Below are 18,215 nucleotides of genomic sequence, written 5' to 3'. Positions count from 1 at the left end.
GGTAGGAGCAATATGACAATGAGCCAAAAGTTATCCAAAAGGGAGAACTCCAAGTAAAACTGTCCAAAAGAACTTTTGCCTAAGAGGGAGTTTGGAAGCCCAAATGTGATGTAATCTTTAATGCCACCACCAAGAGGAGCATTTCATAGACCAGATGCCATTGGCATGGAGAGAAATCCCAAGGGGAAGGCATCAAAACCTTCTATATAGATGCAACCGTGATATCAGATATAATGATAGTGTACTGCAAACATGATCTTTGGATTAGTGAACCAAGTCTTTGAGGTGGTCAAGAATCTCAAGATAGGTATGGGCTGAAAAGCATGCAACATCTGTGAGACAATAAAGACCAAAGAGGTCTATAATGATGTCCCAAGGCATATTGTCTAACAATTGTAGGAAAAGATATAATCATACCGGCCCCATCAAGCACATCATCCACATGACAAATTCCTTTGGACTAGAGAATGTAAGCGCAACGAGGTTCCTACCAAGCCAATGGAGGCATGAGCACCTTCAACCAATGAAGGTTCCCAGCACGCGGGAGAGTATGTGCTTCCAATCCGAAAACATAGGAGAGACAAAAGGGCATCCTTTAACTTTGCCATCAATGTGACCCAAAGGTGGGAGGGACCAAGAGCATAATAATCCATGGTTGATCCTTGCATCTCGTTATGATGCATGTGCAGGAGTTCAATTTTAGGTGAGCTAATGTGTTAGCCACTTTGTTTAAAAACTCTTGGAGAACGATGAGAGAGAGATTAACGTGAACATCTTGGTATCACACACTCACGTCCTCGCTCTCTCTTCTTCACAGCCTGTTCCTGTTCCGCTTTCTAGTTTGGAAAACTCGTTTGCCTCGTCTGTGTATTCTGACTTGGGATTTTTCTCCAAAAAAGACCTGTAGATAGCTCCCCTCTAGGCAGACATACAACCTTTTGTAGCAACGCAATAAAGTAGTAGAGTCAGAATCGAGGCTGCAAAGTAGCTTATCGGCGACGTCATTTCGAATCTTTACGAAGCATTGTCGTTCTCCACAAGGCTCGCAGTCGAAGTTAAAGTGGGGAAGGAAGGGAACGGGCTACGTTGGTTCATCCGAGAACAGTGTCGACTGTAAGTAATAGGCTGGTCCTCCTTGCTGTGATTTGTCTTTTTGAGTTCTCCTTGATGACATAGAGTTTTAATCTCTCACCTACGAAAAGAATACCAAAAGCGTATGATGAATGAGATGCATAGGATGTAGGAATTGAGAATGACAGTGAAAAAATGTGATCTCTGCGCCCCAACCCCCCCTCCCCTCAACACGCACACAGCTGGTGGCTTCCTTGATGTTTCAAACGGTTGCCTAAAACTTACTTTACTTGGCCTCGTCAGCACAGCCACCTGCTTCTGGCCTTGTAAGGCACCCAAGCCTGCTGGAAGATCTCAGTCTTAAACTGATGTCTGGCCGATTTTGTTTTTAGATATTATGTAGGTACCCTAAATAATGGAGTTTCACACTCCTTAGGAGTTGCTATGGGCCCTCCCTAAGCAGATGTACTAGATGGTTTTTTTTGCTGTCCCATAGACCTGTTGGTCTCCCGTGGACATTAATAGACTCTCTCTCTCTCTCTCTCTCTCTCTCTCTTTCTCTCTCTCTCTCTCCAGTTAGCATTGCACGCTTCTGCACTTTCACAAGTGTAATTGTTACACAATGAACGACTTGAATGAGATTGAGATTAAATGATACATGACTTCTTCAAGCAATTATAGAGGATTGTGGACCTAAACTCTGTTCTGGTATTTTCTTTGTTAAACTTTCAAACCAGTTCCATTTTACAAACTAGGAAAAGTCACAAAAGAGACTCTTGTATGGTGTGGTAATAATGGCAGTGTGGTGTGGCCTCGAAATTAATAGATTAGTGCCTGACTAGAATTGCAAGTAGATATTTCATTATTATAATTGTCAATTACATGCACACGAGAATCAATTACAGGAAACATGGCATCAAAGAAATGCCCATTGCCAAGTAACCATGCGGATTTCTTGATCATCATGACCTTGGTTGTACAAGTCTTTAGGTTATGTGCAAGCTTTGAAAAGAATCTTATTTCTGAAATTTTAAGGTGCAAGCTTTTGAAAAATTACATTGCTTAAAGCTGTAAAAAGGGAGAAGGGTAGGGAAAATATTCATATGAGATGTAGACAAGGATGAGAGGGGCGTGAGACTCAAGAATGAGGGCTGAGAATGAAAAGGGGCCGAGTCTTGAAGGAGGGCAAGGGCATAGAGGGCTGAGAAGGAGCGCTGACTCTGAGAATGAAGTAGTGCTGAGAGGGGGCCGAGAGGCAAAGGGGGCGAGACAGGGGGCTGAGATAAGGAGGGGAGGGAAGGCTGAGAATGAAGTGAAGGCCAGGGCAGAGAGAGAGGTGTGAGAAGGATTTAGGGATGAGAAGAGCTGAGAGAGGGAAGGGCTCAGAGAGGCAAGGGTTTGACAGAATTGTGAGAGAGCCAAAACTTGCAGACCTGAGAGCAGAAGGAATCCCAAAGCTCATGCAGAGGAGTTGCATGCGAAGGCATCGTCATCTAGGTGAGTTTTAGGGAAAAACCTCTTAAAAAGCAAAAAGCACCGAACACCCCTAAAAAGAAAAACCAGAAGAAGCACACTGTACGATTTGAAGCATTTCAAAACACCCTTAACTCACCTTACCTTAAGGTGTGCGCACCAAATCGACCACGGTCATGACAAGTAACATTCTCTCTAGCTTAGGAAAAAGGAGCACCTGGGTCTTATTTTGTGTAATGCATGACAGTAGTCACATCTGTGATTGTATGTGACTGATTTTTTGTTCTATTTCCTTTCTTGTCATGACACAAGGGAGCATCTTGATCTTACGTAGTGTTAGTACTTACATGTCGGTAGTCACTTGTATCATGATCCTTCTGTGATTGTATGTGATGGTTTTTGTCCTATGTTATCTTTGCTGAGCACTCTTTGCAGTGTGGTTGCGAAATTCAACGATATTTGATTGTTCATAATGATGCTGCCGCTCATGCTCCTGCATTGAAATTTTGCAGGTTGAAACCCTTTACCTGAAATGTGCATGTCTCTGAGAATTTTTGTATAAGATTTGGCCAGTTTACTTTGCAGCTGGCTCACATGTGTTTTCGAGTTTCTGAGGTAACCAAAGTATGTTACTAAACTTGCTCTTACGTAATCTTGGCATACTGCTTGGGATATTTAAACAAAACAATTTTCCGACTTTATATGAGATAAGTTTAGCAAGTTGTTTCATGGTTTTTTGAACATATACTGCATCACAGCTCTTTTTTGTCTTTAGGTTGCCCATTGGCTGTAGAATTTTATTTTTAGAAAGAGATGCAGCTGCAGTGAAAGATTTGACACGAAGCCATGGAACTTGAAGACCAGAAATCTCAGAAGGTGAAATATCAAATCACACAACTGACATCATTGGCAGTCAGGTTCTGTTCTTTCCCTCCACCTAAATCAAGGTTCAATCTCCTATTGCAGCAAGTGGCAACTGTGTTTGCCGACATCCTGGATTCCCTGATAGTGGATGTTGCTTCGGAAGCTCATCGTGCAGCACGCCTGGGAATGGATCCAAGGCTTAATATAGATGAAGAGGAGGAAATTCAGCTTTCTTCCCAAGCCAGAACTCTTGTTGGCGATCCCACAACAAGTGGTTTGGAATCAAGTAATAAGTATGCAGTAGATATTTTTGGACAGGCTCATCCAGCAGTGGCCACTGAAGTTTTTGAGTGCATGAATTGCGGTCGGAATATCATGGCAGGACGTTTTGCACCACACCTTGAAAAATGTATGGGAAAGGTTTGTGTTTTCTTTTTTCATTTTACATTTATCTTCAAAACTTCTTTACTTACCACATACTTTTTTTCTGGGCTGTTTTGCTATATTTGGAAGCACTGTTTTGACGAAAGCAAATATTAATCTTCTCAGTTTTATGAATGTGAAATTGCTTTTTTTCTAGCTTCATATAACTACATCTCTTAATTTTATGAATGTGGTACACTCTTTTGATGGGATTAAGCTGAATTTCTGTGCTTATCGCTCTTTGTCTTGAGCATGAAAAATCATGGCAGAGCAGGCATTGAAATTTAAAAGCTTTTTTACCAAAAAAAAATAAAATTTGAGAAAACGATACAGATCAGCAATCAATGGGACGCTTGACAATCAAAAGGGGAATGCTATCTGTTTCTCTGGGCCCAGCTCACTGCCTCGAGTGTCCAGAAACAGGTGCCAACAACCAGGGTGGGGGGTTATGCAACCTGGTTACCTTGATCCATGATAATGTAAAAAATGCCTGCAGGCCATGTGTTGCAGAAACACTCCTGACTTTTGGCATTCTTCCTAGGTCCTCCGTGTCCTGCTGCCATAGGGTGTAAATGATATCATGCCAGATGTGGACGAGGGTGGCTACAGGCTGAATCTGCTGCCCCCCATCAGTATATGACAGCGCGCTACCTAGATATTCAAGGCTGTGATGCTGGCCACTGTCTCCTAGATACCGTCCTCTGCAAAGAACACAAGTCTTTGGCGAGAGGGATGGACTGCGTCTAACTGCTCCCACATCGAAAGAAGGCATGGCAGCAAAGGCAGCCCCCTCGAGCTTGTCCTTGAAATCCAGGTGGTTGACGTCTCTTCCAACAATCTAAGAATCCATATCTGGAAGGCACTTTGTCAACTATCTCCAAAAGGGTGATCTTTGCTGTGGCAAGCGTCGAGGATCTCTACTCGGGCATGCCCCATCCTCAGTCCCATCTACATTATGCGTCCCTTTATGAGCTCACATAGCTCCAGGGCTAGGGCTTGTCCCATCGAGATGCACCCCCCCCTTTTTTGTCCCATTGCGGAGAACCATATGTCTGGCCCCTTCCTAGAAGAAGGCACCTTGTCTATACGGATGTCCATAGTTACCAGCCGAAACGGAAACGGAAGAAACGGAAGAAACGGAGTTTCCGGGCCCCGCCGAAACGGAAACGGAAGAAACGGCAATATGATACAATTTATGTATAAAAATTTATTTTTTATACATAATATAATTATCAATAGAGTGCAAATCATACATAATACAAATTACAATTATCTATACTTGAAGGCTGAAGCTTCAGGCTTCAGCCTTCAAGCATCAATGCATCATTCATGATTCATGCCTCTATGATTTTAAATTCTTGAATGATGCTTCAATAATCTGAAATCAACATGTATCATGAGTCATGACTAACAAGTTTGGCATTACAAGAATCTGAAATTTAGAAGTTTGAAGTACTTAAAAGTTTAAACTTAGCACACAAGTTGAAACTTGAAACTTGAAACTTGAAACTTGAAAGTATTCAATGTCCAGACTCCATAGATGATCATGATTCATGGTCCACAAATTTCATGATCATGATTCATGACTCATGACTCATGAGTCATGCAAGACTCAAAATAAAAGCACTCATGGATGATATAAAAAAACAGCAGGACTACTGATCATCTGCATCATCCATGGCCTCCTCGTCATCGTCATCCTCTGCGTCCTCAGATAAGTTCGAGGCATCTGTGTCACTGTCTGAAGAAGAATCATCAACATCAGGATCAGGACCATCGGGTGCAACTGAAGTACTAGCACCATCTCCAGATGGTTGAGTGTATGATCGTGTGTGGTGTGCTGGTGTTGACAGCTCCTCATACAACATGGTGTATATGTCCAGCTCCTCCCGTGGGATATCTGGTATGACCTCCATCTTCTCCACGTCCACCTTGTCTACATTCACTTGGCGAGGTTCGGGGCAGCCGGCGGTGAACTCAAGGAGACGGAGGTTGCAATGACAAAACACCAACCGCTCCAATTGAGCCGTGCTCAATCTGTTCCTCTTCTTTGTGTGAAAGAGGGCCCAAGTGCTCCAGTTCCTCTCACAAGGACCGGAACTGCAGTCCTGTGAGAGAACACGTATAGCAAGGCGTTTCTGCCATAAGCCAATTAAGCCGAGATAAGTATCAGGAACTTGATAACTTTAAACATATTTGTAGTAGATAAAACTTCAAATTACTTAACGACTAAGCTCCAACTAGTGGCGTTGGAACTTGTCTCTTAGACTCTTACCAAAGTAGGAGTACAGTTGCCATATTTCTCCCACCAGGAGACAGGTTGCAACTGTGTCTCTCGGAGCCTAGCTGTAGGTCGACCAAAGGAGAGGCTATGATTGCGGAACAATAGAAGTTCATCCTCCAGTCTTCGTTGCATCTCCAAGTCACCACCCGTCCAATTTTGTAGATACTGTTGCATCCCCTCCTCCAACTCGTCATTCTCATATTGCTCTTGACTGCGCCAGAGCGGATGCAATACATGTGCCACCGCATGGATTGGGCGGTGGAACCAATTCCACCGCTTATTCCATATAGCACGGATGGACTCAACCCTAAATCATGCCACAAGAAATTAGAATGCATTATGCATGCAAAATTCATAGACTATAGATAATAGTACATACATAATATATATCTGAAAATTCCAGGCTTCATGATAACAAATTGCCATTTAGTAACTGCAATAATTATACATATTACAAAAGTAAAAAGTCTTACTTATCAGGCGATAGGGAAGTGTTTCTGTTGAGGGCCTCTCCAATCTTGTCCATAAACTCGTACAAGAGCCCTAATGTGCTTCCCTCCATGTCTGTGATGCGAAGCACCGTGTAGATAGGATTAATCGATTTGATTAATGCCTCCGCCTCATTCCACCAAGACTCATCCATGATCATGCGAAAAAATTTGATAGACTTTGCTTGGCCTCTATCATCCCAATCTCCCCACTCCCGAGACACAACCGTGCGCAACAAGCCCTGGCGCACTCGCACAAGCCTCTCCACCACTATGAACATGTAAGCAAACCTTGTGGTTGGAGGTTTCAATAGCTCAAGGTCACTGTAAGCCCGATAGATGCTGAGGACTTTGGGTCTCTTCGTGACAAACTTCACGATACTGCGGGCTGTGGAGAAGATGGCATCAATCCAAGGTATCTTCCCTAGGTCCTCGATCAAAAGATCAAGGCAATGTGAGGCACAGGGTGTCCACACAATCTTAGGGAACTCATCTTCTAACATGGCACCCATTGACACACAATTGCTGCCATTATCTGTCACCACCTGCACCACATACTCAACACCTATCTCCATAATGGCTGCCCGTAAATGCTCCCAAATATACAGCCCTATAATCACTGTACCTGCAGCGGAAGCGTCTATGGCTCTCAAGAACATGGTTCCCTTGCAAGAAGATACTAAAATATTGTACACATTCCTCTTGCGTGCATCTGACCATCCATCGCATAAGAGTGTGCATCCATATTTTTTCCAAGTCTCTTTCAAGGGCTTCATTTGGTCTTCCACACATTCCCTCTCTCTTCTTAGCTCTCTTGTCCGCAAGGCCTCATATGTAGGCCCTTCCCATTCATACCCAATGCGGCTTACGGCTCTCATGGCCTTCCTCCATCATGTAGTCTTCGCCACATGAAAGGGTATTGCACATTGTATGAAGAGCTTTGTGAGCTCACTAGTGGCCTCCTTCACTGCTTGCTTTTGCAAGCGTGCTTGAATGCTAGACCTTTGCAGTGATCCTCTTTTCCCCGCACTAGCATCCACACTAATTGATCCATGTGGCAAGGGTGTTCTTGTGGCACTAGGACCTGCGCTCGATGTAGTTGATGCCCCTCTACTTCTCTTTGCAGAACCCAATGTGCTGGCATCATCCAATGGCTCAGTGTCAGCAGCCTCTTCTTCATCTTGCAGCCCTTGTCCTCCACTTTTTGCAGCCAAGGCTGCCATACGCGCACGCTTCCATTCTGCTAGGCCACCTTTCACTGCAGTAGGCACGAACTCACAAGGTCCTACATCCTTGCAGGGAACACCTGCTAGATGGTCTTTCACCCGTGTGACAGACCCCGTCTTGCTTATGCCGCAATAGTTGCATCTCCACTTCTTGGAGCCACCGCCTCCTTTATAACTATCCAGGAGGGAGACATGGACCCAATAAGCATCTCTCGGCATTGAGGAGGATGGAGAGGTGAGAAGGAGGATGGAGAGGTCACAAGTGACTCGTGAGAAAGGATGGGAGGTAGACTGTAGAAGGAGGATGGAGAGATAGAGGTAATTTGTAAAAGAGGATGGAGAGGATGGAGAGGTAGAAGTGAAGGAGAATGGAGAGGAGGAGGATGGAGAGGTAGAAGGTAAGATTAAAGAGAGGATGGAGAGAAGAAGGATGGAGGGATGGAGTCAGGAGAGCAGGCTGCCAAGGATGGAGAAGATGGAGCAAAGGATGAAGAGGATGGAGAGAGCTCAGAGAAGGATGGAGGTGAGGGCAGGTCCAAGAGCAAAGGATGGGATGGAGAGAGCTTGAAGGATGCTGAAAGGATGCTGGAAGGAGGCTGGATTCAGGAAGGAGGCTGAAAGAAAGCGGGAGGCGGCGAAAAACGGAGCAGGCCGCAGCGAATTTCTGAAAGAAAACAGGGAAAACCCGTTTTTAGGGTTTTTGGGAAAAACAGCAAAAACGAAACGCCGTTTCTTGACGAAACGGCGTTTCCGTTTCGCCGTTTCCGTTTCCTGTCACGAAACGTGCTTTTCGTGCAACTATGCGGATGTCCATGGCTAAGAACGTGTGCTCTCGGAACATGAGAATATGCACAAACCACCTCACAAGGGGTCTCTGTAACTCATGTCATAAGCTCAAGTGCTGTGGTTGTTGACGTGCACACTTGTGGATGTTGACATGCCTAATTGTGGTTGGGCCAGCCAACAAAGTCGGCCCACAAGCCAGCAAAGGGGCTGGGCTGCTGCAGCCCTAGTTTTGAGAGCCGCTAAGGGGTGTTTTGCAGTAGGCTGGTCGGCCTGTTTGGGTCGGCCAGAAGCAGGCTGCTGGTCGGTTTTTTTGGGGCAGGCCCTTGGGCCTGTAAAAGGTGGCCCTTGGGGCCTCATATCTCATCACTTGGAGTAGCCAATACGCAGCAGACAGGAGCAGCAGTTAGGGCTTCCTTGGGCCTATTCCCAGAGGGTGAAGGAGACATAGAGGAGTTGCAGACTGAGCTAGTAGGTGCTGCCCACCTAGGCTGGTTTCCAGACAGCAAGGTGGAGGGATCCTTTGGACAAAGAGTCTACTTATGCTTAGTGGAGCACGGGGCCTGAGAGATCAGGCATTCCTTTTGGTATTTATCTTGTCTAGTTTGTGGAAGGAAGGAAATATAAAGTGTCGTTTCTATATTTGTCTCTGAGCATTATCTATTTGCTAGTCTGCACATACACATGAATGTTGTGAAGTACACTCACTTGTTGAAGCATTGATTCCGTAGTGAACACTTCCGCATGTAATTCCTGGGCTAACTATCAGTCTTCCGCTTTGGGATACTCTCCATGTGAGAGGTCACTTTTCTAGCATGGTATCAGAACCGTGACGGAAGTTCTTTTGAAGTGGAGCTTGAAGGCAAGGATCTTGCTGAAGGACGACTTTGATTCATTGCTCAGAGGAATCAACTCACGGAGATATGAAGGATTGTACCCAGACGGGAGGCTCAGGTTCAGATAGGTGTACGACACTCTAAACCCTTTTCCTATTTCAGTTCATATCATGGTGAATGAATACATTTGGTGAGATAGGCAAGCTCGACGTGTTCAACTACCCATTGGGAAAAATGAAGGTCCGGAGCCACTTGGTGTTGAGGGAGTCATGGGGATTGCAATGGGGATGGAGCTGATACCTCAGGCCATCGTGACTACTCTAGCCACATTAACCTTGGCGGTGGTTACAACCCCTGTAGACCCTATTTTAGTGAGAGCATCGCATATCCGGGATGCGGAAGCTTTGGCTATCATTGTGGGTATGCGGCGGATGCAGTACTGCCGCATATACAGATGTCAAACACTTCTTACGAGGCTTGGACGACTTTGAGGGATATAAGCCAAAAACTAATGACGGAGCGGACTCTTCAGACGAAGACAAGAAGAAGAGGAGGAAGAAAGAGAAGAAGTGCTTCTACTACGATGAGCTAGGACATTTTGTGAAAGATTGCAAAAAGAAGAAGGCTGATCAAAAGAAGGGTGCCGGCTAGTTTTGAGAGCCACTAAGGGGGTGGTTTTGCAGTAGGCTGGTCAGCCTGTTTGGGTCGGCCAGAAGCAGGCTGCTGGTCAGTTTTTTTGGGGCAGGCCCTTGGGCCTATAAAAGGTGGCCCTTGGGGCTTCATATCTCATCTCCTGAAGCAGCCAATACACAGCAGACAGGAGCAGCAGTTAGGGCTTCCTTGGGCCTATTCCCAAAGGGTGAAGGAGACCTAGAGGAGTTGCAGGCTGAGATAGTAGGTGCTGCCCCCCTAGGCTGGTTTCCAGACAGCAAGGTGGAGGGAACCTTTGGATTGAGAGTCTACATACGCTCAGTGGAGCACGAGGGCTTAGAGATCTAGAGGTGCTAGGCATTTAGTAGAAGGACCTTTTGGTATTGTATCTTGTCCAGTTTGTGGACGGACAGAAATAAGAGTGTTGCTTCTATATTTTTCCCTGAGCATTGTCTATTTACTGGTCTGCACATATGCATGAATGTTGTGAAGTACACACCCTTGTTGAAGCATTGATTCCATAGTGAACACTTCTGCATGTAATTCCTAGGTAACTATCAGTCTTCCACTGCGGGATACCCTCTTTGTGAGTGGTCACTTTTCTAACACTTCCAATGGCTGGAAGCCCCGCCACTTCTGAGCAAGTGGACTTTGCTGGGGGCTTAGATGGGAGTAGTCCAAATCTCTGCTTCTCACTTCTCTTTAAGTGGATCACTACCACCCCACAACCGCAACCACGTCTGCAATATGAAAGGTGGCGATGTGACCATGTGCTAGCTACAGTTTCCAAAGCCACTCCTCCATCATTTGGACTCTCAACATGAGGTTGAAGAGAACTCCAGGCCACTCCTCGTCTCCTTTTGGCCACAAAGTTGAAATCCCAAAACAGGCAAGTGGCGCTACCCGTGCCACCCTTCAAGGGCTACAAGATCAATGCTGAGATCTCCAAGGCGAATGGTAATCCTTCGGTATCTTCGTGTAGCTCCAATGCACTAGGTGCCAGAACTCATGTGGAAGTGGATGGCTTGGGCAAGGCTGGTGCCCTACAAGCTAAAAGAACAAGTTTGAGTTTAGGGAAGAACCGGGCTAGGACGTCGCAAGGAAAAGCTCGAAGAAGCTTGGGCAAGGCTCTGAGAGGGGTGGGGGGAGGTGGGGTTAGCCAAAGAACCTGAGCTTGTGCGGGTGGGTGGCATGGCTTAGGAGGATGTGTGCCAAGGGTGATCATAGTCGATTGAGGAGGAGATGATGATGATAGAGAGGGATGAGAGGGTGGAGAGGGGGGCTGGTGTACTGGCGGAGAGGGAGGGGGAAAGCCGTAGTAGTCTGCGCAAGGCGTGAATGAGGAGTGGGGTGTGGGGCGGTGGTGAGGGGAAGGGTGATGATTGGGAGGAATAGGATAGTGAAAGGAGGGATCTCTGATGATGTGTACCAAGTGTGATCACAGTCAACCGAGGAGGAGATGAAGGTGATAGAGAGGGATGAGAGGGTGGAGAGGCGGGCCGGTCTACTAGTAAAGAGGGAGGGGGGAAGCCATAGTAGTCTGTAGAAGGAGAGCAAGGCGAGGGGAAAGGTCAACTGGGGTGAGCGAGGAGTGGGGGCTGGGGCGGTGGTGAGGGGGAGGGATAGGACAGTGAAAGGAGGGATCTTTGACGTTGGTCCTAAGACCGCCTAAACTTGTGTCAGTGGAGCTTGCCTTGTGTCTTGGGGCACGTATAGGACAATGAAAGGAGGGATCTTTGACGTTGGTCTGAAACCGCCTGACCTTGTGTCAATGGAGCTTGCCCTGTGTTTGAGGCACCGCCTCTAGTGGAAGGTCAAAGAACTTCTCCCTCGTAGGAGAAACCTATCGCTCAGGACACCTCTCTACAAAGAGGCCTTTGGCTGAGGTCCCATTCTTACTTGCTGCCCCATGTGGTCTAGTTCATTGCTGTGCTGCTCACTTTCTTGCCCTCCACTGTAGTCCAGTCCCCCTTCGAAGGGTCGACCTAATGGGTTTGCGACTGAGGTGGCTATGGCTTTTGACTAGGTGGGGGGCAGGTCCTACCTTCCGTGCCCTTTTGCTGATGGTATGCGGAGCCTTGGGGGTGAGAGGAGGGACAGATTGCAAAGCATGGGATGCTTGGCCAAATGGTCCATGTATTTGCAATGTAGATGTTGCCTTGGTCTACTCGAAACCTTGATCTATTGTCTGAAGACGCCTCCTTCGAGGGTCTCTAGAAGTACCTCCTCTTGTAGGGTGTCCGGGTCGTCTACAATCAACTGCACCTTTGTGACTCCGTCGCTTGAGAGTACCAATAGAAACAAAACAAACTTGTACTACTTGGGGAGGCTTGTGAAGCGCAGCGTATTCAAATACCTATGTACATGATGCATCGTCTCCATATCATCCACTATAGACCGTGGTTGGCCAAAACCAAATGAGATCAAGGTAAATTGGGCTCTGCTTCACCAGGGTGCCTAAGTGGTATTCAAGGAGCCAAGATGGAGTTGGAAAACCTCCCTCCCATAGATGGTGACATCCTGGATGTGTTCAACTACAAGGGCTAAGCTCGCCTAGAATCAACTTCGAACCTATTGTCACATAGGGATAAGGCCAACAGTGTGTCCCACTACTGCTGGATCTTGAAGGGAGAGAATAGATTTCCGTACCTGCCATGAGAGCCCCTCTTGGCCACACTAAAGGTCGCCTTTTGAATTCCTATCTTTTTGTCAAACAAAACAGCCACCTGCTAGCAAGAGAAAGCAAAAGGGACAAGGAACAAGGTGAATGATATTTAATCATTCAGAAGGCCTGCCCAAGATAAAAAAAGCAAACAAAAAGAATCCAATGGAGATGGTGTGGAGGAAGATAAAGGAGAGAGAGAGAGGGGGGGGGGGGGTGGGAGAGGGGGGAGCGAGAAAAGGTGGAGATGGTGTGTAGGAAGACTTCTGGAGATAAAGAAGGAGAGAGAGAGACTTCGGGAGATAAAGAAGAAGAGAGAGAGAGAGAGAGAGAGAAGAAGAAGAAGAAGAAGAATATATTATCGTCCTCTGAAGACCAAAAATCGGCCTATGGGACCTGAGCAATACAAAATCCTCGTACACAAAGACTCCTCCCTTGGAGGGGAGGGTATTAAGAGAAACTACCTTTATGTCTTAGGTGAGTTCCTGTGCTTGAAAAGCTTATAGACAAACGTTCCTAAAGCTGGGGGTGACCCGCTATGTAGCATATCAGCCAGTCTGTTATGTCCCTCGAGAAGAGAGCCAAATGCTTTCCGGATGTGAGTATAGTAAGGGCATATCATTACCATGTGTTCTTCAGTTTCTGCCATTCCCTGGTCACATAATTGGCATTTTCTGCTCTCTTTTGGCATATCTTTCCATCCTCCTATTTCAATCTGCAGCTGGTGTGATCGGGTGCGAAGTGAGGCCAAAGTGTGTAGGAAGACTTCAGGAGATAAGAAGGAGAGAGAGACTTCAGGAGATAAAGAAGAAGAGAGAGAGAGAGAGAGAGTCAAAGAGAGAGAGAGAGTCAACCACTTTAAGTCTGCATTCAAGTCCATAGTGGAGCTAATGAAGAGAAGCCAAGTATCAACATATTGTCCAATAGGAAACATGCACTTTCAAAAGTTCTAAAAATGCCTAATTTCTGCTTTGCCCAATTTGCAACGTTGCTAAGGCTACCCAGAGGGCAGGCCAAAAATGAAGGGGGATGGGGATGGGGGTGGGGAAGAGGTGCCCCCCCCCCCCCGTTGGGAAAAAAAGAGAGTAAAATACGACTTAAAAAATTATCAATTAAAATTTAAAAATGTCACTGAGTTGCAGAAGCTGTTTGCGCTTGAGTGGGTGGGGTCGAATGAAAAAAATCAGAGGTGAGGAAGGCCCTTAAATCGGGGGCTGGAAGCCATCCTAAAAGGGTAACAAATACCCTTGTCTGCCTGCCAGAAACCCCTCAGAGGGGCTAGGACCTAGGGGTAGACGGAGCGGAAGGGGGCAAGGGCCCCTTGGCAAGGCTGGGGCGGTGTAGGAAGCAGACCAGCCCAAAAACGGGCTGATAACCAGCCCAAAGCAGGCTGGGGGGGTGGGGAAAGAAGAGGAAAGGGGATTAGCAGGAAGAGAGGGGGGGATGGGCTAGCGGGGAGGAAGCAGAGTGGGCAGCAGCTAATTTAAAAGCTTTTGAATGCGTGTGGAATGTCCTTCAACATGTTGCTGGCAAGTGGGTCGTATTTGGAAGGTGTTTTTGGCATGATGTGAATAATGATTGTAAGTCGAGGGTTGCAAGTCTTGGAGGCTTTACTTTCATGTAGTGTTAGCAATGGTTTGTCTGAATACTGATTGTAAGTTGACAATTATCCCTGGTGGAGGGTTGCATGTCTTGGAGGCTTTACTTTTCTGGTTTTCAGGTAGTGTTAGCAATGGTTTGTTGTGCTCAATTCAGAAGGTCCCTGAATGCCCATTTCCTACAATCTCTTAGAAATGTATTCTTCCAGCACTGCTTGTATACTTATACTTCAGGGGTGCAATGCATTCATGCAGAGAATTCTTCCTGTCGTACAAGTATGTGATATCTTAGGAGGCTTGCAGTTGTAATGGTTGTAGGACTGTCGTGGCAGGGAAGAAAAGCAAGGCTGAAAACCACTCGAAATACAAACTCAGCTACACAAAGGAGGGCGCGGTCGAGCTCAGCTCCATCATTTTCCACTGGTCTAGGAGCTGTTGGTTCTCAGACTTCCAGTCGAACACCAACTAGGACCCTGGCTTTGACTCCAGAAGACTTGCAAAGAACTGGGGCAGAAGAGGGTACATCTGATGACAGTCATGAAGATGAGGAAAAGGTGCAGTGGCTATAGATCACTCAGAATTTGTAATGGATAGTGTTTTGACCTATGTAAGAGGGCACATGTCAAATCTTCACTAGTCTAAAATGAAGTATTCAACATAAACTATAAGCTAGCCAGTAGGGTTAATAATATTTTCCATCTGATCCAAGCAAGTATAAGTATTACTGTTTCTTACAAGTATAAGTATTACTGTTTCTTACAAATTGTTCTTGCAGGTATTGGCTTTTGAGGAGATGTCGAAACCTGCACAGGCTCTAAAGAGGATGCCTCGAAGCTCATTGAGGCAAACTTGAAGTATAAATGGTATACATTCAAACGAATACAGAAGTAAAGGGTATAAAGTACAGTGAATCGCATATGGTGCTTGCACTGTGACTCATAATTTAGGACCACATAAGCACAGGGCCAGAGATATAGGAAATTAGTGAGGGTTTTAAATGAAAAGTACATTTCACTTTCATGGCTGTGATGTATTGCTTTTTTTTTAGAGTCATAAGTACCACAAGGAAAACGAGTTCATGTTGTGTGTTCAGATGTGAAGTTCTCCCAGCAGGCTAATATTTCAGATGTAAGCTGGCACGAATAAGGTTGTTGATTTCCCCTATTTTTTGAGGCTTAAAGATGCATGTGAACATGCATTTTGTGTTGTGTTTTTCCCTTAAAAAGAAGCAAATAATCTTTTATTGAGCAAGATAGGAATCCCTGTGGTTGCAGTGGTCTCAGCCCTCAGGCTACCAGAATTTAATGTGGGTAAGTGAATGAAGCGCATTGCCATCGCCCAATGGATGCATTGTCTAGCCTATGGATGGAATATCCTAGTGAAACAAAAAATGGAAATGCACCCTAGACGTACCTTGTGGACATGCAAGTAGGACAAGAGTAAGGATGACTTTCCATCAAGGCATAAAATGTTGATTTATGCATGCCTTAAGTTCCAACTATTTTCCAATGATCCATTTTCATATGCTATGACCACTTTATAAGCAATTCCCAAAAATCAATTAAAAGTTTATGGCCATTACGATTTGTGGAGGTATATCCTAAGATATGACACTTTTAACATAACGAAGGTCAAGAATAGCTTTCTTCCCATTCAAGCCATCAAATGGTTGAACCAAGCATTTGAATTGGGTAATGGCCTTTATGGTTGCAATCGTATACAAGTTCATATCATGATTTAACAATTGAGCACCATTCGTATGGTCCACTCAAAAATTGGAATAGGGCACGACTATCTTACCATTGTGATCAATCGAAATGTAAATGTTGGACATAAGGTATGATAGGCGTATGACTAAGACATTAATGACCATTATGTCCCATTTTAAAGCCATCCTAAATTATGCCAAATCATACTTTCATGAGTATGAAATATGGTGTGGATGAGGTAAGTTTAAATAGATGTGTGACACTATGCAACTTCCTAGATTTTTTGAGGAACAAGCCTTTCATATTTGCTAGGGGGTATGCTGGCTATCATCCTCTAGAGTGTATCTATAGGGTGCAATGCATAGTAGTGTTCATCCATTTTTTATAAATACAAAGTGTGTGGAGACATGTTTTGTGTTTCTTGTTGAAGGCCTTAAAGGATGCCACAACATTAAGAGTTCTTGATGGTCATGGGTTTGATATCAACTCCCTAGCTCGTAAAGCTCTAGTCTATTGCTAGATTCTTGGGTTTTAACAAAAAAAGTGAAACATGTTTCATCACATTCAAAAGTATGAACATATCATCAAAATAGATTGAACAATTCCTTTTGTAAAATGCTAATATTCAAAGGAATCACTTAAGTTGATTACAACCACAATCAAGCAAGGGTGATGTTCAAGGGTGCTTGTCTAGAATTCACAAAGAACCCGAACGGCAAAATATATATATGGTCTTACTATTTAAGCAAGCACCAATCCTAGATGTGGTTCTTATTCTAAATCCTTTGACTTAGACACCACTTTCCTTGTCATAATAGCTTGTGTGGTTGTGGAGAGCTTCTTGCCTTGTGACCTTTGGCTAGGGCTCCATCTCCATGAAGACAAAGTCTTGGCTTATAAGACCTATTGGATCGAGAAGCCAATATGCCTTTTGACACTTCACTATACTCCACAAATATGACTTCTAAGAACTATCTTCTTCCTTTCACCCTTATGGACATGCATAAATGCTTTAGAACCTAAAATCTTCAAATGAGAGATGCCATGCTTCTTACTGTGATACAATTTGAGTGGGACCTTCTCCTTGACTTAGTCTTAGTCCTATTCGAGATGTGCATAGCTATATGAACTACCTCACCCCATAGGCCTCGGAAAATTTCTTCCCCCTCAACATTGTCACCCATTTTGATGATCGCACAGTGGTTTCTTTTAGCCACCCCTTTTGTTAGGACGTGTGTGATGTATAAACTACCTCACCCCACTAGAGCTTGGGAAGTTTCTTCCCCCTTAGCATTGTCAACCTCATCTCTATGATTACATGGTTCTTTCTGTGAGCCACCCCATCCTGTGGGGATGTGCATGCTATAGTAAGCTATCTCTTGATCCCATTCTTGTTACAAAAATGTTAAGTTTTCGAAGTAAGTTCTCTCCCTTTGTTGGTGCAGAATGTCTTCAATTTCTTTCTCAACTCCTCAATGTTGGCTCTCAATTCCTTGACGTTTCAAGATCCTATGGTTTCTACATCAAGTAGTATACCCAAATCATATGACTAAAATCATCAATAAAGGAAAGAAAATAGAGTGAACTTGTGAATGATTGTGTTCATTAGGAGGTCTTAAAAGGTCCTCATGAGGAATGGAATAGAGGATCTAATAAGGTTAATTAGGTGAGTCATGTGGGGTCCGAGGGTGCCTAACTAGTTGGATTAAGCCCACAATTTGACTCACTAGCTACCCAAAAGTGATGGACAAATTTTAGAGGGACTTAGTTCTTAAAAAAAAATTTCCATGCCAAAATCTAACTTTAAAGGTTCCCAAGGATTTCAAATTTTAAACATTTAGTCTCCCATTGCTTTTGCTTTGCATGTCTATTGCTTTTGTTCTGCACCTACTATCCATCTTTCTTGTAACTGTGCTCTCTTACTTTGAACCTTTGCACATCTATTGCTACACTCTACACCTAATGTCCTATTCTCTTGCTTTGAAACTTTGCTACTCTTGCTTTGAACCTCTGCATTGTTACTCCAAACCTGTGGATTACTGCTCTAAACTTTGCACCTGTTGTCTTACTTTGAAGCTTTGTATTTGTAATCTCACTCTGTTGCTTCTACTCCACATTTGCTATCCTACTCTGAACCTTTGCTACTC

At 44.8% G+C, this 18,215-nt stretch overlaps 1 protein-coding gene across 5 annotated transcripts; it reads left to right on the top strand.

Moving 5' to 3' along the window:
• Positions 1–564: 564 nt before the first annotated feature.
• Positions 565–15,529, top strand: LOC147905158 (SAGA-associated factor-like protein). 5 transcript variants are annotated; one of them, XM_087396968.1, is made up of 6 exons: positions 565–703; positions 3,057–3,159; positions 3,320–3,420; positions 3,511–3,828; positions 14,692–14,913; positions 15,135–15,529. In XM_087396968.1, exons 3-6 carry the CDS (start codon positions 3,391–3,393, stop codon positions 15,210–15,212), a joined length of 648 nt encoding a protein of 215 aa, XP_087253094.1. In that variant the 5' UTR covers positions 565–703; positions 3,057–3,159; positions 3,320–3,390; the 3' UTR covers positions 15,213–15,529. The 5 variants fall into 5 exon arrangements, with proteins under 5 accessions (XP_087253094.1, XP_087253097.1, XP_087253090.1 ...); XM_087396971.1 differs by lacking the exon at positions 565–703 and adding an exon at positions 716–1,113 and having other exon boundaries at positions 3,364–3,420; XM_087396964.1 differs by lacking the exon at positions 565–703 and adding an exon at positions 716–1,113.
• Positions 15,530–18,215: the final 2,686 nt, after the last annotated feature.

Source organism: Dipteris shenzhenensis, chromosome 2 (assembly GCF_047967505.1).
Source record: "Dipteris shenzhenensis isolate YYH24624 ecotype China chromosome 2, Dip_SZ_1.0, whole genome shotgun sequence".
Lineage (NCBI taxonomy): Eukaryota > Viridiplantae > Streptophyta > Polypodiopsida > Gleicheniales > Dipteridaceae > Dipteris > Dipteris shenzhenensis.
Note: the sequence above shows the minus strand (reverse complement) of the source record. Positions and strands in the feature narration are given on the sequence as shown.